The sequence below is a fragment of the Dendropsophus ebraccatus genome, chromosome 2, assembly GCF_027789765.1.
Source record: "Dendropsophus ebraccatus isolate aDenEbr1 chromosome 2, aDenEbr1.pat, whole genome shotgun sequence".
Classification (NCBI taxonomy): Eukaryota; Metazoa; Chordata; class Amphibia; order Anura; family Hylidae; genus Dendropsophus; species Dendropsophus ebraccatus.
In genome coordinates, this window is record NC_091455.1 from 37,149,239 (window position 1) to 37,171,613 (window position 22,375).

A 22,375-nucleotide genomic window follows, 5' to 3' on the forward strand; every position below is an offset into this window, starting at 1 on the left:
GCCATTTTTCTTCACTTCCTGGATTTCTATCAGCTACCAGTGTGGCAGAACCGTACAGATACAGTAATACATTATAAAAACACATCTATATAACTTAATGTACTTATAATAGAAACAAGTTTTTCTTATCAGGAGTTCCCCTTTAAGGGACACAGAATTCCTTGTGGTCAGGACTATGATGAAAGAGCACATACACAGATCACGTTCTCTTTTTAAATAAAGTTTCATCACTTCAATCCCCCCTTTTCATGCAAAAACCATATTGGTTGCTATAGTAAAACCCAGAGAAAGCTATACAAATCTATATAAAGGTGTACAGAACCATTTATTTGCCGCTGTAGTGCAAGAAAGTGATCATTTTCACACAACTTAACTTATTTTCAAAAAAGGTACAAACTTATTACTAAACAGAAAAAAATAAAAGTGCCAACAATATAATATTATGAAGTGGAGGAACGTTCTGATCTGACATGGCAAAGATGAGCCAGCACTCCATAGACTTATCTAATGCGTATGGCCACCTTTAGGTACAGGTAGGCTGCTGGTTGAACAATTAATCCTCTGATGAACAATCTTTTGGTAGATACATTTTAGTCTATATTGGCCACTAAAGTTGTTCAGTCTGGCCGTACATGATCAATTATTATTCCTTCCTGAAAGACGGTTCGTGAATGTTCTTGAAAGAGCGATCTTTCATCCAGCTATCGTCTTAAAATATCCAACACAGCCGACTTCTTTTCAGGTGACACCATGTCTATCATCACTCGGCTAAAACAACCTTTTGATAAATTTCAGCCGATTAACTGTTGTTTTGGTTGAAATCATTCACTTTCATCAACTTTAAATCTAAAGGTGTATGGGCATCTTAAACACATCCCTGTAAAATACAACTTTTCCCTTACTTATACAAGCCCATGAGTGTCCAGGTCACCACCTCCCACAAAATTAGCACACCCTGTTCCTGAAATACTCTGTGCTGCTGGATGACTCCCTGTCTGATGTCCCAATTACGCACGGACAGGTCACCGCTTCCCAACACATCCGCACCCTCCACTCCACCTCATATGCACCTCACAATGAATGGTCAGGAACATATTGCTTACAGGAGAGTCCTAACGTCCCCTAAACTCTGTGCGGATTCTTTCCTCCGTGTGTGAATAAGGCCTTGAACTGTGTGGATAACTAATCTATAATCACAACTAAACTCTTAAGCTGTCCTGCCTAATGGGAATTCAAGCAACAAAGCGAGAAAATCAATGTGAATTTTCACATCTTATACAGTATATATAAAACTTCAAGACTAACATTACATTACAAACATAGGCACATAAAAAGCACGTACAGTTTAGTGTATGAAGCAAAGAGATAAGGAAAACTAAAAGTAAACAATCACACAAAGCAGCCACGCTTATAAAATAAAGTATATACAAAATAAACAGAGATACATCCTAAAAGATGAGTAGCAGAAAGCAGTTTTTCTAGAGACGCAGTAGTAGCAGAATTCCTACTTTATTCTGAGGAAAATCTAATGAAATGAATTATAAGCCAAAAAAAGGAGTGTGGCCTCATCCTGTTACAGATGGTAGGAGTAATGATCTGCTCTTGCAAGGAGATGTGTGTTCTGCATGTCAGCTGGGGACCAGGCATCAATGTCACAATGGAGGCTGGAGACCTAGGAAGAATACATGAGAAAGTGATGAACCGTGTACAACAAACGGCAGATCTACAGTATGCTTGTGGTGTAAAAAGGCCGTGCCTGAGCCACACACCACTTACATTACAGGGTTTTATAACATTAGAAGAAAAAAAAAACAAAACAAAAAAAAAATAAAAAAATAAAACTGGCTATTACACATAGCTATTTTGTACCCAACGCAGGTTGTATTTTTTACGTTGTCCCGGAGGAGCGATCCACATGTCTGGCCGGCCGAGTGACAGCTCCAAAATGGCGCTGATCCTGGCTCGGCACTCGGATGCTTTCGGCTGCAGCAGCCAAAGCATCAGAGTGCCGATCTGATTGATCTTTGCTGTATAACTATACAGCCAAGATCTCAATGAGAGATCAATGCACTTATACAAGAAGTCCCCCAGGGGAAATAACCCTAACCCCAGGGGGGCTTCTAGTATATGTGTAAAAAATAAAAGCATCCTGGCTGCTGGAGAGGATGATGGCAGGGGGACACTGAGGGACACAGGGCACTGGAGGAACACTGAGCATCTCTCTGCCATCATCCTCTCCAGCAGCCACAGCCCGTACAGCTCTGGGAGTCGGGTCGTGACATCACCATGTTATCCAGGCAGTGAAGCCTTGATGCAGTAGTAAGTGCAGGGAAAAAAGCACTTTATAAGCATTTCCCATAATAAGTGTATATTGGGGATTCACATAACTTTTGGGGGGCAATACAATACTTTAATAAAAATTTTTACTGGACTTCTCCTTTAAGGCCCTTATACACAAAACAATTATAATTGTTTGTTGTTATTATAGGTCATGTTAAAAGACAACGATAAGCCAACACGCGCAATGTTTTGTCATGCTAAATGCTGGCCGATGCTCCTGATACAAAGGAAAAAAATAAATCTCTGTAATGCTACCCTACTAAACAGCAACACAATTTATGATAAAAGTAGTTCTCTCTAATGATGGAGGTGATCATGAGAACGAAGGCCATATATACAAGTGAGCAGAGCAGCAGCGGACACAGTAAAGTGTCCACTCACTGTGGGATTTCCTCTTACCATCTAAAGATGAATTTGAATTATCAGGTATCTTGTGGAAAGGAATAACTTAGGCTGCCTTTACACAGAGATTTATCTGACAGATATTTGAAGCCAAAGTCAGGAATGGATTTAAAAAGGAGAAATCTCAGTCTTTCCTTTATGACCTGTTCTCTGTTCAAAGTCTGTTTCTGGCTTTGGCTTCAAAAATCTGTCAGATAAATCTCTCTGTGTAAAGGCACCCTTAGATTTCTCCTTTGTCAACCGACAAACTCGTCTTTGAAGTGGAGGATCTGCAGTAGGCGGGAGACACCGGTGACACCAGAGGACGACACCGCGGAGCACAGACAGGATAACAGGTTTGTTTATAAGCACCAGCAATGTATTTAAAAAAAAAAAAAAACGCAGGACAACCCCCTTTAAATAAAGAGCAGCCTGGACTGACTACAACCAAAAGGTCCAAGTCACTACCCAGTGTAAACTATGTAATCCATGCACTGGACGACAGCATGATCAGGGGAGACTTCCATTCTGGCCAGGTCATTAGAGATAAGTGAACCTGCTGAAAGTTCGTGTTCGCATGAATGTGAACAATCAGCCTTTGAATCCCACTGCCTACAGCAGGTGGATGCAGCCTGAGGACTGCCTGGAGAACATGGATACAGCGCACACGTTAAATTATTTTTTAAAAAAATTATATATAATTATTCCTTCCCTTCATACCTAAAGGTGAGGGGTAAAAATCACGAGTATACAAATTAATGATGGAGAGAAGAAAACATGTACTCCATTACTGGCTACTAAATGAACAGTAAACTTACTCAGTGCCAGAGATTATACCTCATCTCTTGTCAATAAGACGTCTGCTGCGGCAAGATAACTTATCACTGCACACATGCAACGGAAAGGGATTACAGTTTTTCTAGTGACCCTTTTACACAAAAACAGTAATCTACATATAAGTATCTGCACATATTACACACTGTATCGATGCCGGACACAGCCATAAGATGGAAGGTAATGGGGTCAAAAATATAATTTCTCTTTCAGAATTTCCAAATACCTCCCAATATGGGATCACAGAGAATCTGCCAAGGTCAAGCTAGTAAATAGTTTCATGGATGGCAATAGAAGAGAATACAGACTGTAGTCTAAGTAATCTTGCATTGGTGGTGAAGCGGTATAAAGGAGCTGGTGTATTACAGTGCTGCTCACCATTATTGGCACCCCTTTATTTTTGTGTACTTTTGGATGCACACTTTGGATCATTGTCGTGCTGGAATTATCATTGTATAGTCAGATACAGATGCCAACGTTTTACATGCAGGTCAAAACAAACTATCACTGAGACATAAAACTTAAATTACTTTATTACATATGCATTAAAATAGAAACAGGTCTAAAAAATCTCAGATGAATAGATAACGAGTGTGGGATTAACCAATCCAATACACTAATTATATAATACGTTTGATAGCATCAACCCCTCGCAATAAATAATACATAATAATTAGTCAATTCATATGGTGACCCGCATCTGTCACCAAGGTCTCAACGAGTTTCTCCCTCCTTGGGATCATCAGGAGACCAGAATCACAAAGCACAATGGCCAACCAACAGGGGTACTGTCACGGTCTGTTCTGATATACAGAGTCACTAAGAACAGATCTGTGATACGTAAGTACATAGGTAAAAAAATCATACATATTATGAACCAGCCACACAGTCCTGTACAATGACAGACATAGTCAGCCTGAGGCTGAGCCAACATTAAGAGGGTCAAAGATGACATGCCCAGGCTCATCCGAGCCACGTGTTACCACAGGTTGGTAAAGGGTTTGATGTAACAGCGCAGGGATTTTTTACCTATGTACTTACGTATCACAGATCTGTTCTTAGTGACTCTGTACCCCTGTTGGTTGGCCATTGTGCTTTGTGAGTCTGGTCTCCTGATGATCCCAAGGAGGGAGAAACGCGTTGGGACCTTGGTGACAGATGCGGGTCACCATATAAATTGACTAATTATTACACACTCGTTATCTATTCATCTGAGATTTTTTAGGACCCGTTTCTATTTTAATGCACATCCAATAAAGTAATTTAAGTTTTATTTACATGTCGCAGTGATAGTTTGTTTTCTTACACTGGGTAGGAAATTTCACTCTAAAATCTCTTGATAATTCTCTGATTTCATGATTCCTTTGATACGGCATATGGGGCTTGTAGAAACAATGGGGGAGATTTATCAAACATGGTGTAAAGTGAAACTGGCTCAGTTGCCCCTAGCAACCAAGAGATTCCACTTTTCATTCCTCACATGGAAACTGAAAGGTGGAATCTGATTGGTTGCTAGGGGCAACTGAGCCACTTATCACTTTAAACTATGTTTGATAAATCTCCTCCAATGACCCCAGACTGTTCCAGGTTGGTCTTCAGGTCTTTGGATGTTTGACGTGGTGTTTTTGCCACCGTTCCCATCATCCTTTCAAGACATTTGTTGTCAATATTCCTCTTTCCCCTACCTCTGGGTAGGTTCTTAATGGTTCCATACTTAGCAAACATCTTAATAACATTACACACTGTTGAAACTGGGATACCAAGGCCTTTGGAGATGGTCTTATACCCTTTGGAAGTCTTGTGTTTGCCTATAGTAGGAGTACTGATAGTAGGAGTCTTCGGACAGCTCAAAAGGAACAGGGCCTAACATGTGGCATTTTTACACTTAAGTCATCATTCATTGGCTAATTCATGTTACATGAGCACCGATAATCACAGGTCATTCTCGCAGGTCACAGTCTCCATAATAATTGAATGTACAGGGTGCCAATACCAATGTCACATCAAGTTTCAGTTTTTTCTATTTTTAACTCCCATTGCTTTTTGTTTTGAATTGTGGTTCATCATTTGTTCTTTTGTATTTAACACAAGCGCTCCAACAAAAAAGCTGATTTCCCTGATTCCATTTTTTTAAGGAGATATTACACATTATCTACTTAAAGTGTACCTGTTTAAATTTTTTTGCAGAAATCAATAGTACAGGCAGTTTAAGAAACTTTATAATTGGGTTTATTAGCCAAAAAATGCATTTTTATCATGAAAAAGCAGTTTGAATCACTTCCCCCTGTCTTCATGGTTCTCTTATGGAGGGGGGAGGGGTGGAGGGAGATGAGGCACCAAAACAGAACAACAAATAGTTAATTTACAGCTACATCACCGGGCTCTCTCCTCTGAAGTCAGCACTGACCTCTCTGACCTCTGAATACAGTCTTTCAGACAGGTCCCACTTTGTAATCCTTTGTTCTCTGCTGGCAACTAATCTTCCTCCTCCCTCCTCCCCTCTCCATAGAAAAGACAGGGCTCAACTGATGTAAAAAAGTTGAGATTTCCTGATAAAGAATGTGCTTTCCCTTCAATTATATGTCTGCAGTAACTACTCTTCTGGATGCCAAGCAGTTGTATCACATTAGGTCTAGTGCATTTATCTGGACATTGGTGAGCAACAATACTACATAGCCGGTGTATATTGTAAATGTTATACATCTACTGACACTGAAGGGGATCTACTTTGTCATGCTGAACTCAAGGATACTACTGACCACTGCTCTCTTAAGTCCAGAATGTACAGGAAATCTAATGAATAAATTACACCTTCTACCAAAACCATTTATTTACAAAGCTAGATATCGCTTTGTTCAGCCAATCCTGCTCTATAAGATAAGGCCTGCAGCTCTGACTGTAAATCCAATGGACTTCAGTTTGAGGTCTAGTATGTGTGATTTGTGTAATCCTGTCAGTTCAGTAGCGGAGAGCTTTAACCGTTTCTGAGCTCACGGCATCATAATGAATTATAATGCAGGGAGTACCTTAACATTTCAGTCAGTGATATACAGTCAGCTTACAGATCGTATATCAAGGACATGTGAATGTAGCCTTAAGAATAAGGTGAGTCCATAGCCTTGTAATATACCCTCACTTTATAACATGGGAAAGTCCTTTTAAAAAAATTATTTTATAGGCTCAGGTCTTTTAGGTTTACAAATCCATACAAGGTAAATATTGGCATGGGAGCACTGATGAGCTTGGAACTAGGGCTGGGCGATTAATCGAATTAATTCGATTAATTCGCCCAGAAGGTTAGAATCGATTTGATTTTTTGTGAAAATCGTAAATTCGATTTTCACAAAAAATCATTGCGGGCAGAGAAGCGCGGAGAGTCAGTCGGGCGGGCGGACGGGAGGTGCAGGTGGAGGGCGGGCAGCACTGCGTGGAGGTGCCGGCCGGGCATGAGGTGCAGGTTACGGCCGGCGGGAAGTGAGGGGGCGGCGCTGCGTGGAGGTGCCGGGCGGGCGGGCAGTCCGGGTCGGTCGGCAGTCCCCCAGAGCCGCGACCGACCTTCCCCAGCTGTACACATAGCGTTCCGTTCCCCTACCGGCCACACATGCAGGTCCCGGTCTCTGCAGGAGGCTGCAGGGACTGTAGTGGTGATAGCGTCGCTGCCATTACTGGAGCTGTACAGCAGGATCTTCACCCCTGATCCCGCTGTACAGCTCCAGTAATGGCAGCGACGCTATCACCACTACAGTCCCTGCAGCCTCCTGCAGAGACCGGGACCTGCATGTGTGGCCGGGGTGAGGGGAGGAGGGCTATGTGTACTCCTTTCCCAATCATTCCCAGCTGCCCCAGCCCCCCTCCATCACCCCCAGTCCCCCTCCATCACCCCCAGTCGCCCTCCATCACCCCCAGTCGCCCTCCATCACCCCCAGTCGCCCTCCATCACCCCCAGTCGCCCTCCATCACCCCCAGTCGCCCTCCATCACCCCCAGTCCCCCTTCAGTCACCCCCAGTCCCCCTTCAGCCACCCCCAGTCCCCCTCCATCACCCCCAGTCCCCCTTCAGTCACCCCCAGTCCCCCTCCATCACCCCCAGTCCCCCTTCAGTCACCCCCAGTCGCCCTCCATCACCCCCAGTCCCCCTTCAGTCACCCCCAGTCGCCCTCCATCACCCCCAGTCGCCCTCCATCACCCCCAGTCGCCCTCCATCACCCCCAGTCGCCCTCCATCACCCCCACTCCTCCTTCAGTCGCCCTCCGTCACCCCCAGTCGCCCTCCATCCCCCCCTAGCTGCCCATCTATACCTGTACTACTACCACACCCCTCATCTATACCTGTACTACTACCACACCCCTCATCTATACCTGTACTACTACCACACCCCTCATCTATACCTGTACTACTACCACACCCCTCATCTATACCTGTACTACTACCACACCCCTCATCTATACCTGTACTACTACCACACCCCTCATCTATACCTGTACTACTACCACACCCCTCATCTATACCTGTACTACTACCACACCCCTCATCTATACCTGTACTACTACCACACCCCTCATCTATACCTGTACTACTACTACACCCCTCATCTATACCTGTACTACTACCACACCCCTCATCTATACCTGTACTACTACCACACCCCTCATCTATACCTGTACTACTACTACACCCCTCATCTATACCTGTACTACTACTACACCCCTCATCTATACCTGTACTACTACTACACCCCTCATCTATACCTGTACTACTACTACACCCCTCATCTATACCTGTACTACTACTACACCCCTCATCTATACCTGTACAACTACTACACCCCTCATCTATACCTGTACAACTACTACACCCCTCATCTATACCTGTACAACTACTACACCCCTCATCTATACCTGTACAACTACTACACCCCTCATCTATACCTGTACTACTACTACACCCCTCATCTATACCTGTACTACTACACCCCTCATCTATACCTGTACTACTACTACACCCCTCATCTATACCTGTACTACTACAGCCCTCATCTGTACCTGTACTACTACACCCCTCATCTTTACCTGTACTACTACTACTACACCCCTTATCCACTATACCTCCACTACTAAACACACAAAGAAGATCTCCTATACTATATGGGGGCCCAGAATGGCACACAGGGGGCTTGTCTACTACAGGGGAGCACTGTTACAATGAGAAGCAATACAGTTGTCTCAAATGTCATTAAAATAGTATCTGATGCTGCAAGGACAAAACTATTCTGTTTATTTAGCAAAAAGGAAAAAAAAAAAAAAAAAAAAAATCGAGATTTAAATCGAGAATCGTCCAAAATTTAAAAAAAAAAAAAAAAAAAAAAAAAAAAAAAAAAAAATCGAGATTTTATTTTTTGGCCATATCGCCCAGCTCTACTTGGAACATATTACCTAATTTTATTATATTGCAGGAAGCCGATTAGGAGAACTTTTTGATTGGAAATCATCTTTACGGTAGACCCACCATGGAAAAAATTGTCCCATTGTGAACTTAAATAGGTTATGTAGGCTTACCAACACATGGCCACTTTCCTCTAGAAACAGCAACACTCCTGTCCTTAGTTTTGGAAGTGGGATTTGCAGCTCAGTTCCATTGAAATGAATAAAGCTGAATTGTAATACCACACATAACCTGAAGATAAAGGTGGTGCTGTTTCTCCAACTGGAAACTTTTCTATTATTGTATTTTTCTGTAGTTTCACTTCTGGTTTTGGTCAGTATTGTGCATCAGAGGCAGGTGGGTCACCACAACAGCCAGCAGAGAAGGCTGCATATTAAAATCTCCTGTATCATCCTGACATCCTGTATCTTAAAGTGTTACTGTCGTTTAAATTTTTTTTTTCAGAAATCAATAGTACAGGCGATTCTAAGAAACTTTGAAATTGGGTTTATTAGCCGAAAAATGCATGTTATTTTTATAATGAAAAAAGCAGTTTGAAGCTCTTCCCTGTCTTCATGGTTCTCTTATGGAGAGGGGAGGGGTTGAGGGAGATGAGGCACCAAAACAGGACAACAAAGTTAATTTACAGCTACATCACCGGGCTATCTCCTCTGACGTCAGCACTGACCTCTCTGACCTCTGAATAAGGCTTTCACAAAGGTCCTGCTGTGTAATCCTTTGTTCTCTGCTTGCAACTAATCTCCCTCCTCCCCCTCCCCTCTCCATAGAACAGACAGGGTCTGACTGATGTAAAAGAGTCGAGATTTTCTGATAATGAGCAGTGAATTAGAGAGAGGAGGGAGGGAGGGACCTAGGCAAAGTCTTTTTGAATGCAGATAATGGCAGATTTGCCTAATAAGCCCAAATACAAAGTTTCTTAAAATCGCCTGGACTATTGATTTCTGCAAAAAATATATATATAAATAAATAATAATAATAATAATAATTACAACAGTGACACTTTAAGGCTATGTTCACACTACGTAAAACTACGGCCGAACATAGCCTTGTTTTCAACGGAATCCCGGCCGGAGCGTACACACATCGTATGCGCTCCGGCCGGGATCCCATGCGGCGCCGGAAAAAACTTGACAGGTCAGTTTTTTGCGGACGGAATTCAGTGAATTCCGGCCGCAGAAAGACCTGTCAGTTCACACAGTGAAGCGAGCAGCTCCAGTCGTTTGCTTCACTGTGTATTATGGGAAGCTCTGATGCGGGCGCTTGCTGATGCGCCCGCATCAGAGCTCTGCGGCCGGAAAGATCATCCGGCCGGTACTTAAGTACCGGCCGAGACGATCCGGCCAGAGACTGGCCGTTCCGTGACCCGGCTGGGGTCACGGAATGGCAGGTCTCATACGTAGTGTGAACATAGCCTAAAATCTCAAAACAAAAAGCAGAAAGCGCCACATCCGGGCCAACTGCTATAAACTAAAACTTTAAGCTGTATTCACACGAAGCAGACATACAGCGGCAGGTTTTACAAAACTGCATAATAACTGCAGCATTGGGAAACATCCATATATAATGAAATTGTTGGCAGATGTAACAGAGTTGGAAAGAATAGGATACAGATTATGGCTAGAGAGTAGAATAAAATAATGTAATGCAATAATTCAGGGGAATAAATATTATTTACTGAAGAAAAAAAGCAAAAAAAAAAAAAAAAAAAAACTTTCCAGTGTATGGAAATAAGAACATAGTCAATTCTATTGATACTGGATGTGAGTAATGGGAACACAAATGACTACCAGCACCTCCTTATAGACAGCTGCATTACTTCCAGGCTGTAATTCTAGTTTTCATTTGTGGCACTTTGGCGCCACCTGCTGCCTGTCTTAATAAACTTCATGACACACATGCCAGCATTCCTGTATTATGTAAAGAAATTATGTAAGTTCAGAATCATTAACAGAGTTCTAGCTAAGAACTTTGTATCAATACCTCGGCTTTACCACTGCTGTCCAAGAATGAAGACCAATTGTAATTTTTAAATTGATTCAGATCCGTGTCATCACTTCTACATGCAGAAAATACAGTATACATCGATCAGCCATGGAACTAAAACCTCCTGCCTTATATTGTTTAGGAACCACTCTTGCTGGGAAAGAGGGGGGGGGGGGCAGCTTTGACCTCTGAAAGACAGGTAAGGTATCTGACCCCAAGACCTTGGCAGGAGGTCCTGTAAGATGTGAGTTGGGCCATGTTGAGGTCCAATCTGCAGACATTTCATACAAAGAAAGCTGTCACACACTGCATAGGACCACCCACTTGACTATTAAGCCCAGAAAGAGCAGAGATTTACATAAGTGACAAAGTTATCCTGGAACTTCTCTCACAACACTGTATAATCTGCTCAGCTCCTCCTGCTCTATAACATGCTATGCTGTCTGCAGATTGGATGCATTTTTAATGTGACAGGTTCCCTTTAAATGTTATGGATGATCGGTGTAAGCTTTTATAAAGTTTCACTTATCGCTTACAATTTCGATCTTTTTACACGTCAAATGTCTTAAAGTGATTATAATGCTTTAAATGGCTGTGGTAAAATCTAATATGAGATGGTCCGACTATGCTGAGGCCCCCGTTACCCCTAAGAGCTTAACCTCAGTACTCAAGAAATCCATCAATGAGTTACACAGCTATTCAGACTTGAAAATCTGTGTTGGCTGAATAGAAGGCATGGTGCTAGTGGCATTTAGTAGCTATAATACCCAGGTAGCTGGTGCAACTACACAGTTTCTAGTAATATCACCACCACTTGCTCTGCAGTCCATGCCTGCTCCCTGTCCTTTTTAGCACCAACAGGTCCCACCTTCAGCTCAGAAAGCTCAAATAAAATAGCAAGACTGCATCACTCCAAGCCTTCTGAGCTGATGGAATATTTGAGGTGTTCACTTCTGGAGGGAGGGGAACAGACACTGTGGAGCAGCGGGGGCAACAGAAGAACAAAAATAGAGCACTACACAGCTTTGAGGAGGAGGGCGAGTACAATGAGATCACACATAGGCAATAGTTACTAAAATACAAGTAGATTCTACTGAACAACAACTTTGGGCATGAGAATCAGCCAGCTGTAATTGAGGAGGAACCAAACTGCTTACTCTGTTAGACAGCTGTGTGGTCAAGGAGACACCTAGTACCTTTCATATATCTGTCTGTGATTCCAGAATATAGCAAAATACTTCTATTCTCTGGTTCTTCAGAAAAGGTACAAGCTGGAACTCTCTCCCTGCTTGACTGAGACCTAGTTAGGGTGGTATTCCATGGCCTAATTATCGTTAAACAAGGGCTGCAGGGACATTGTTACCGATGTCCTTGCAGCCCTAGCTTAACTAGTATACATTACCTATGCATGTGCAGGGCTCCTCTTCTCCTGCTTCTTTTGGGTCCCGCGCACTCCTCCAGCGTCAGGGCAGCCTGTCTCGGCTGACAGGCCACTCAGCCAACCACTGGCCGGTACCACTGCGGCCAGTGATTGGCTGATGGCCTGAGCTGAGACATGCCGCCCTGATGCTGGAGGAGCGCGTGGGACCCGGGAGAAGCAGAATAAGAGGAGCCCTGCACCCTGCATAGGTAATGTATATCGTCAGTGGCCGGCCGTGCACCGCTATTCCACGTAGCGGTGCGCGGTCGGTGCCCGACAAATATAGGTCCTAACCTATAATCAACGATCAGCCAATCACAACGATCATCGGTTGATAGTTGTCTCTATTCCATGGAGCGATAATCTGCAAAATATCGCTCCGTGGAATAGGGCCCTGAGGGTCAAGTATGGGATTTTAGAGGGGGGGGGGGAGGGGCGGCTTTACAGCAGGAGCTCCGGAAAGTCTCTGGCTTTGTAATATAGAATAAAATAATTCTTCTACATTCTGGAAGCACAGATGGATATAGGAAAAGCACCATGTGTCTTTGACCTCACAGCTATGCAACAGTGTCAGCAGTTTGCAACAAATTACGGCTGACAGATATCCTTTATTTTCTTAATTCTATCTCCCTGCCCTTTAATGAAGTGACAATATAGTAACTAGTCCTAGAACTTACCGGATGCTCAAGAATGATAGGAAGATCTGGCAAATATTTTGGCTTCTTCTTGCTCACAGACAAGTTTGACAGCTGCAACAGGAGGTCTCTGGTGTATGTTATTCTTTCTGCACAAAGGACAGTGGTTGGTAAGTGATCTGAATACAGCTGTATGGTAAGAAATAAGAATCCACAATCATGAATGCTACTGAACCAATTCACATTTTGGGCCACATCTTATGCACATCACCATACATATCATATGATACTCGAAATATGTTTTGTGTAGTAGTGTACAGAATTGCAGGAGGCTCCATCAGATACAAAACCTGTCCGTTACATATAACCTCACACAGAACTACGTAGGCTGGAATAAGGTATCCCTCCATATTAGGGGTCTAAATGTTGTATGCTAGCCTTACAAACCTTTACTAATGAATGTATTCATGAAGAAGCTCCCATGCCAAACAAGAGGGCAGTGTCAGAACTGTTCAGGCATTTTAAGAGGTGGATGTATTTTACATCCTTGAAACGAGATGGAGAGGAAAAATGAAAAAAGTCTGGAGAAACTATGGTTGCTAGACATTTTTATGAGAAAAAAAAACAGAGTAAGTGACCTCAGATGGTTGGAATTAGAAGAATTGTGGAGCAAGGACAAAAGTGTGAAAAAATTGTTGTTACAGAAAGAAACTTACTGGATTTTTCTACTTGATTCTTAGCAGCCGCATGTTCTGAATGAGATCTGTACTTTTCAACCCTGTCTATGAGCACAGGAAAATTATAGATGTTAAGCCATCTAGTGGCATTTTTTGGTACAGCACAGTGAATAATGAGAGATGTATCTAAAATAGAGATGAGCGAACCGGGTTCGGGTTCGAGTCCATCCGAACCCGAACGTTCGGTATTTGATTAGCTGGGGCTGCTGAACTTGGATAAAGCTCTAAGGTTGTCTGGAAAACCTGGATACAGCCAATGACTATATCCATGATTTCCACATAGCCTTAGGGCTTTATCCAACTCCAGCAGCCACCGCTAATCAAATGCCAAAAGTTCGGGTTTGGATGGACTCCAGCATGCTCCAGGTTCGCTCATCTCTAATCTAAAATAATTAAGGTGAATAAAATATCAGAAAGATATTACATTACAGTTGATGCTATACTGAGCATAACTGTGCTCAGCCAATCGCAGCTGAGCAGCTGATGACGTGGCCGCGTCATCAGCCGCTCAGCCGCGATTTGCTGAGCACAGTTATGCTCAGCCAATCGCGGCTGAGCTTCGGATGACGCTGCAGAGGGCGGCCAGCACTCGGGAAGATCCGCTGGCCGCCCGAAGAAGACGTCACTGCTGAGGATCGGAGACCGTGGTCGGCACGTGACAGGTATGTATAGCGCACCACACTTCCGGGTACACGGGTGGGGGGTGGGGGGACACGGGGAAGGGGCCATTCACAGACATAACATACATTACAAAGTTGTATAACTTTGTAATGTGTGTTATTCTGTGAATAATTTTTTATCGCCGGACAACCCCTTTAAGCTGCATGTTGCACAAATGTAACATGATGATCAAGGAGCTGTTAGCACAAGAGTGGTGGGAGAGTTTATACTGAGGTTCCTGAAGATTCTTCTTCCCAGTGTATGAGTATGGTGGAGGTCACCACTTCAGAACTTCACAAACCAATGATAAACCTGATGCAATTACTGAGAGTTCAGAGGTAAGAATGAGGGACACCATACCATATAACTCTGCTACACCTCACTTTATACACAGATTTACCTTTATTATTATTAGTTGGTGGTTCTTTCTCTTCTTTTTCTGGCTTTTCAACTACCGGTTCCTTGAAAACATCATGAAGGTTTTGAAAAGAGCACCACTGAAAGAGGAGAAGCTGGTGAGAAGCATGTGACCATAGAGAATCAGTGGATTCTGTAACATGGGTGGAAAATAAAATGGATTTCTTTTCCAAACCTTTTTATAGGGGTATATCTGGACGTCTGTGACATATTTACAGGATATGCCTCTGGGATACTGAATTCTCATGTTCTTACCACTTTATAGAGATCTTTAAGGTCGTCTGTGCAATCGGTGAACGTAGCTTGGAAGTTAATGAATACAGCTCCAGCGCCCCTCTTCTCGCCAGCACCGCAGTCATCTGTGAGTGGAGAGATGCTGGTGAACAATTCCTCCTGTTCCCATACAGAGGACTGTACTCAGGTCTAATGTCAGGCGACAGACTATTACTCTGAAGGTATGGTGACTTCTGTCACCATAATTATTACCATAACAGTGTAGGACGTGGAGTACAATGTGAATGTACTTACTGGTGGCGGGCAGGAAGCGACGGATAGGTCTCGCTGGCTCAAGCCGTTTGTGGATCAAACGCTTCACATCCATTTCAAGCAGCAACGCACAACCTGGCACAATGATGTTACAGTTACTTCATGGGTAAAATTATGCCACTTTGTAATGGTGTCAATTATTGAAGGAGAACTCTTGGCAGCCTTGTTTAAAAAAAAACAAACAAAAAAACAAACAACTTCCACACGATGTTAATACCCATGTTCCCCTGACACAGTTCATGTAGTTTTACAGTAGTCCCGCTCCTCGGTTGCAGTCTTCTGCCTGCTCTGTCTCCCAGTAGACTTTGTGGTGCACACTCAGAACGTCCTGTTTCTCCCACCCCCTCCCGCATATGCCCAACTAACCTGCTGATATGTCCCTATTGCACATGGGGTGCTAAGAGCAAAAGTATGTTTCTTACCTTCATGCTCAGAACCATTTCTGTGCTATTAGGAGCTTATGGGTGCATTTACACAGAAAGATTATCTGCCAAAGATTTGAAGCCAAAGTCAGAAACAGACTATAAACAGAGATCAGGTCATAAAGGAAAGACTGGGATTTCTCCTCTTTTCAAATCCATTCCTGGCTTTGGCTTCAAATCTTTGGCAGATAATCTCTTTCTGTGTAAATAATCCTCATACCAAATAGGTGTTTTGGTGCATTAGGGGTGGGATTACCTGATTCTTCTAATGAATATCAGCAGAGCAGGCCGGATTGTTGCACTGGGGGCGTCAGTCCCAAAATGCCCAAGAAGCTATTTTTTCTACCCTGCTGACAGTTTCCCTTCAAGAACACACTGTACTTTAGTTGTCACATGCAGTTTTGATGCAGATTTTTTTGCCAAATAAAGTGTGTGTATATATATATGTACACACATTAGAAATTAAGGCTGCGTTCACACTACGTATATTTCAGTCAGTATATTTCAGTCAGTATTGCAACCAAAACCAGGAGTGGATTAAAAACACAGAAAGGATCTGTTCACACAATGTTGAAATTGAGTGGATGGCCGCCATATAACAGTAAATAACGGCCATTATTTCAATATAACAGCCATTGTTCTAAAATAACAGCAAATATTTGCCATGAAATGGCGCCAATCCACTCAATTTCAACATTGTGTGAACAGATCCTTTCTGTGTTTTTAATCCACTCCTGGTTTTGGTTGCAATACTGACTGAAATATACGTAGTGTGAACGCAGCCTAAAACTGCGCAGACCAGTGACAAAGGCATGTGTACCAACTACCCCCAGCCCCAGTGTGACCCTTCCCTTATCCAGTAGGTTCAAGAAAAACTTACGTGCCAGATGTCAGGACAGCATTCACATCTGTATTGTAATGTGGATACAACCGTTCCACAATCTACAACTTAATATTTTATGGCTAGGTTCACACTAGAATGGTGCAATACTATCTGCTTCACACTACAAAATAGCCATCTTCTTACGGTATACGTCAGAAAAACGACTCAAGTGTATCCCAACATATACCACAGCTGACCGCCCAAAATACGGACATTTTTCAACTGTTTACATGTTTTTACACCCCTCCGTGCTGTGCCACGCTCCTAGAACTGTGGTGCTGCGCTGACCCAATATATAAACACGCAAGTGCAACTTGCAGGTACCAATAAGATAAAAAAAGCAAACAGCATGAGGAGAATCCTAAAATCTACATAAGGGCACAGATGTAGCATCCACTAATATACAGAGAAAGGCAGCGCCCTGGGTAGGATGCTACATCTGTGAAATTTATGTAGATTTTAGGGTTCTCGTGCAGTTTGTTTTTTATCTTATTGGTACCTGCAAGTTGCACTTTTTATGGTGTTTTAAGCACTAGTGCATTTATACATTTTAATGTGTTAAGGGTTAACACGATTGTGTCAAGACTGCTGGCACTGGACAACAGAGGCTTTTGGAGGGTAATTCAGCAGAAAAATAACTCATGGCTGCCCAGACTGAGTACTGTGCCCGCTCAGCCATAACCACACAAAAACAATACGGACACACAAGCAAAGGATCAACACATTATAATAAAGCTGTAATACGGTTCACAACAAGATTTGAAATAAAAATAATGGCCGCACATGTTAAAAAAAACAAACAAACAAAAACTGATAACTGTTGAGAAGTCATGTGATACAGCAAGATGGCATGATGGAAAAGTTAGTCCCCTAACACCGCTAGACTGCCAGGATATCAAGTGCAGTTATTAAAAAAAAAATCCTTAAAAGGAAACCATTACCTGAGAACATGCAGGCTGGCCCATACAGAACACTACAGAGAGAGAGTCCTGTATTAGTACAGATCAGACACATCACCTATAAGCTGGACGCCCTTCATGATGTGACAGACGGAGGGGACAACACCCTGCTGAGCCCACAACCATTTATCCAGGACTCCAGTCTGGAAATACAGAGAACTTACCATGATGTGCCCCCCCTGCTGACTCGCCAGCTCTCCCCACCTATGGGTGATCCTCCCCCCACTCCCCCGACACGAGGTCACTCCTCTATACACACACACACACACACACACACACAACATGGTGCCGGCTATGCAAACTGCTGACATGAAGCACACTGTACCATCTACATCAGGGAATGGGGAACCTTCGGCCCTCCAGCTGCTGCAAAACTACAATTCCCATCATGCCTGGACAGCCAAAGCGAAGCTGTAGTTTGGGAATTGTAGTTTTGCAACAGCTGGAGGGCCGAAGGTTCCCCATCCCTGATCTCAAAGTTATCCAACACAGGTTCATACAGTTCTAGTCCATAAACAGTGCCCCCTCCTGCATTTGAGATCCTCTGCAATGCAAAGAGCGGTGCCAAAATGATACATCCAAAATGATGCAGGCTAAAGTGCTGGAGGCGGCCGCGCCCACCCTTAGTGGGAAGAAACCTCAGCCCCTCGATGATAGGGTTCCATTGATTCTAATGGAGTCTCGTCATGGAGGGGCTGGAGTTTCTTCCCACTAAGGGTGAGTCGGCCCGCCTCCAGTGCTTCAGCCTGGGCCTGGTGGTACACTCACTTTAAAGGGGTTATCCAAGTTTAGCTAAAACAAAGCTTCTTGCAAAAAGTGCACCATCCCAGTCCTCAGGTTGTGTATACAACCATCAGTTCTGTCCATAAGTACAAAGTGATGGTATTTTTAGGGTATGGCCAGAAGGGGTGGAAATATAGAGGCCACTGGTCACTTACCTCCGCGGTTCCAGCGTCGAGTCCCGGATCGCGCCACCTCGTTCTCCCGTCCGGCTGCCCTGAGCTGCGGCTTGAGACGTGACATCTCAAGGCAGCTCAGCCCATTCAGCGGTTGTAGCGGGGACGTCACGTCTCAAGCCGCAGCTCAGAACAGGAATCGACGGCCGGACGGTAGAATGGGGCGGCGCGATCCGGGACCCGGCGCTGGAACCGGGGAGGTAACCCTATTCCCACCCCTTCCCCAGCCATACCCTAAAAATAACCCCCGCCCGGAGTACCCCTTTAAAGGGGTATTCCCATCTCAAGAATCCACTGGACAGCAGATGTCAAGCTGATGGGTGGCGGTCCGACTGCTGGGATCCCACCTATCCTGAGAATGGGAAAAACAGTCCCTGGAATATCCATTGAGCACAGCCAGCACTACACCCTATTGGGCCCCCCAAATCCACATGAGCAGCACAAGTCCCAGCATGACCACATTCCTGATCAACTGACAGGTCACTCGGGCCCAGGCCGTATTATACTACCTATCCTCACTCTACGCATATTACCAGGATAAACCAATTCCACACAGATCAGGATTTACACACAATATACCCTCTTAAGGACCCATGCCGTACCCGTACGTCATGGAGTTCGGTGGCGCTTTAGGGTGCCTTCACACCTACCGACTCGCAGCGTTAATAACGCTGCAAGTCGGCTAGGTCCTGGCAGATCACTGTCAGTACATACACGCAGCGGTCTGAACGACCGCTGCGTGTATGTAAATCTGCCGGCTGCTTAACCCCTTCTGATGCCGGCCGGCCGCCTCCCGCTCAGCTCTGTATACATTACCTCCTCGCTCCACGGGGTCCCAGCGTACTGCTCTCGTGCCCGGCCAATCAGTGTGTTGCCCTGACGCAGCCACTGATTGGCCGGGCGGGAGAGCAGGACGCCGGGACCCCGTGGAGCGAGGAGGTAATGTATACAGAGCTGAGCGGGAGGCGGCCGGCCGGCATCAGAAGGGGTTAAGCAGCCGGCAGATTTACATACACGCAGCGGTCGTTCAGACCGCTGCGTGTATGTACTGACAGTGATCTGCCAGGACCTAGCCGACTCGCAGCGTTATTAACGCTGCGAGTCGGTAGGTGTGAAGGCACCCTTAAAGTGAGCTCAGGAGCTGAGCTCACTTCAAAGCATGTGGGGACCGGCAGCTATATGCAGCCAGGTGCTCAATGTTAATGACGGCCGCAATTAACCCCTGCAGTGCACTTACATCAGTAGCTATGCTCCTCTCAGTCGGCCTGTGGAAGTCGGCCTGAGGGGTTTTACCTTCCTCCGGCAGTCAGATCGGCGATCCATGCATTGAGTGTGCCACAGGCAGGCTCTACACAATGATCGCAGATAACACTGATCAATGCTACACTAGCATAGCAATGATCAGTGTATGGAAAGTAATGTAAAAATGTTTAAGTCCCCTAAGGGGACATAAAAAGTGTAAGAAAAATAAAAAAAAAACCATAGCCCCTCCCCAAATAAGATTAAATCACCCCCTTTCCCATTTTATAAATAAAACCTATAAATATAAACAGATAATATTCAAAAAAGGGTCCATTGTAATCACACCTATTTGCAAAAAGTTTTACTGTTAATAAAAATAGTAAAACATTAAAAAAACTGTATAACCTGCATATCTCTGTATTCAGACTGAGCTATAGAATATATATATCATGTCAGCTTTACCGCAAAGCGCGTCCCGTAAACAGACAACCCACCCCCCTAAAAAAAAATTTGCAGACTTTTTTTCCCCAATTTCACCCCATAAACAAAATCTTGGGGTTTCCGTCATACATGGTATGGTAGATCAAAAGGCGCCTTTATGAAGTACACCTGTTCCTGAAAAAAACAAGCCCTCACACGGCCCTGTAGCTGGAAAAATAGGAGAGTTGTGGGGTCTTAGAAGACGAGGAGGAAAAAACGAAAGCGCAAAACTGAGAATTGGCGCAGTCCTTATGGGAATGTCCGTGACCAACGCTGCTAAGTATTACTTAGGACCCCCAAGGCTGTCCGGGCATGCTGGGAGTTGTAGTTTTGCAGCAGCTGTAGAGACACAGGTTGGGGGGGGGGGCAGTAATCACACCAGTGACTGCAATTCCCTACACAGCCATGACCAGGAGTGGCGCTGTATCAATAGACAACTAGGGGGTCTCACATCTAGTAAAATAGTAACACTTCATATAACGTAAGAGGATAACACCAGCAAAGAGAAGCTGCCAACAAACAGGGACGTGTAAGCGATAGGGGGCTGCTGTTTATCGCGATATCCTGTCAGTATGAGGGGCGCATAGAGCCGCTAGGTCTCTCCTCAGGTGGACCTACCCGTTTACCTCGTAGTGAACTCCTTCGCGCCCATGCGCCGTATCACTGTACCAGTGCGCATCCTGTCCACCTCCGCGCAGCCCATCCATGAAACAGAGAAAGTAGTGCGCGGCCAGGGTTTCTGTCTTCTTGCGGCTCCTCCTTCGGAGATAGTGGCCATATCGTTTCTATAGTCCCGGCCAGAAAAGCCTTCAGGATGTTCAGTCTTGCGAGCGCCGCAAACAAACAGGGTACCTGAGGTATATCGCGATATACAGTGCACTACACCCCTGGCTATATACAATGTATCATATGCTGTTACCTCCTTTATAGCGTGCTGTGGCCTCATGATGTCGCGACCTGTGTCCCATAGCAGCACACATAGCTCCAAGACAGGAGTCCTCCCCGGCGCTGGGTGGCGTTACTTACGGTATAAGACACACCTGTCAGCGCCAAATATAGTGGGTGTTGCTCCTACCTGCCAATCATATGGTGGGTGTGGCTCCTACCTGCCAATCATATGGTGGGTGTGGCTCCTATCTGCCAATCATATGGTAGGTGTGACTCCAGTCTGTTAATCATATAGTGGGTGTGGTTCCTACCTGCCAATCATATAGTGGGTGTGGCTCCTACCTGCCAATCATATAGTGGGTGTGGCTCCTACCTGCCAATCATATGGTAGGTGTGACTCCAGTCTGTTAATCATATAGTGGGTGTGGCTCCTACCTGCCAATCATATAGTGGGTGTGGCTCCTACCTGCCAATCATATGGTAGGTGTGACTCCAGTCTGTTATGGTACTTTTACACGGAGTAATAATTCCCCCGATCGCACGATTAACGATTTTGAATGAACAATGTTTTTTTATAACGATCAGCGTTTAGACGGAACGATACATCGTACGGAAAAATCGTTATGCGATCGCTTAAGCCTATCTCACACATAGGTGAAATTGTTGAAAGACTGTTTACACGGAACGATCTGCGAATTTTTTGCGAACGACCAACGATAATTTGAGAACATGTTAAAAGATCAAAATGAACGATTTCTGTGTTTACACGTACGATTATCGTTCGAATTCGATCGTTATCGTGCAGAAACGAACAATAAATTGTTCAGTGTAAAAGGACCATTAATCATATAGTGGGTGTGGCTCCTACCAGTGAATCATATAGTGGGTGTGGCTTCCAACTGCCAATTATATGGTGGGTGCGGCTCCTACCTGCCACTCATATGGAGAATTTTTTTCACGCCTGCCAATCGTCTGGTGGGTTTGACTATGGTATGGTGTTACCAATCACACAACGGACATCAGTCATACGTCCTAAGGACGCTTTTCTACACAGCACTTTGTGAATTGCAGATGGGACAAGACCTATCCAGAAATAGTTAAAACACAGCTACTTTCTTGCAGGAACAGCACCAGAAAAGTAACCGTGTAGC

The 22,375-nt window shown here is 44.4% G+C and overlaps 1 protein-coding gene across 8 annotated transcripts; it reads right to left on the bottom strand.

The window, feature by feature from the left end:
* Window positions 1-306: 306 nt before the first annotated feature.
* Window positions 307-21,593, bottom strand: C2H8orf88 (chromosome 2 C8orf88 homolog). Of its 8 annotated transcripts, none has more exons than XM_069959899.1 (7): window positions 21,536-21,593; window positions 15,377-15,469; window positions 15,104-15,207; window positions 14,832-14,928; window positions 13,751-13,816; window positions 13,077-13,183; window positions 307-1,672 (listed from the first exon to the last, which is right to left on the bottom strand). In XM_069959899.1, exons 2-7 carry the CDS (start codon window positions 15,447-15,449, stop codon window positions 1,574-1,576), a joined length of 546 nt encoding a protein of 181 aa, XP_069816000.1. In that variant the 5' UTR covers window positions 15,450-15,469; window positions 21,536-21,593; the 3' UTR covers window positions 307-1,573. The 8 variants fall into 8 exon arrangements, with proteins under 8 accessions (XP_069816000.1, XP_069815993.1, XP_069815999.1 ...); XM_069959892.1 differs by lacking the exon at window positions 21,536-21,593 and adding an exon at window positions 21,256-21,350; XM_069959898.1 differs by lacking the exon at window positions 21,536-21,593 and adding an exon at window positions 20,963-21,150.
* Window positions 21,594-22,375: the final 782 nt, after the last annotated feature.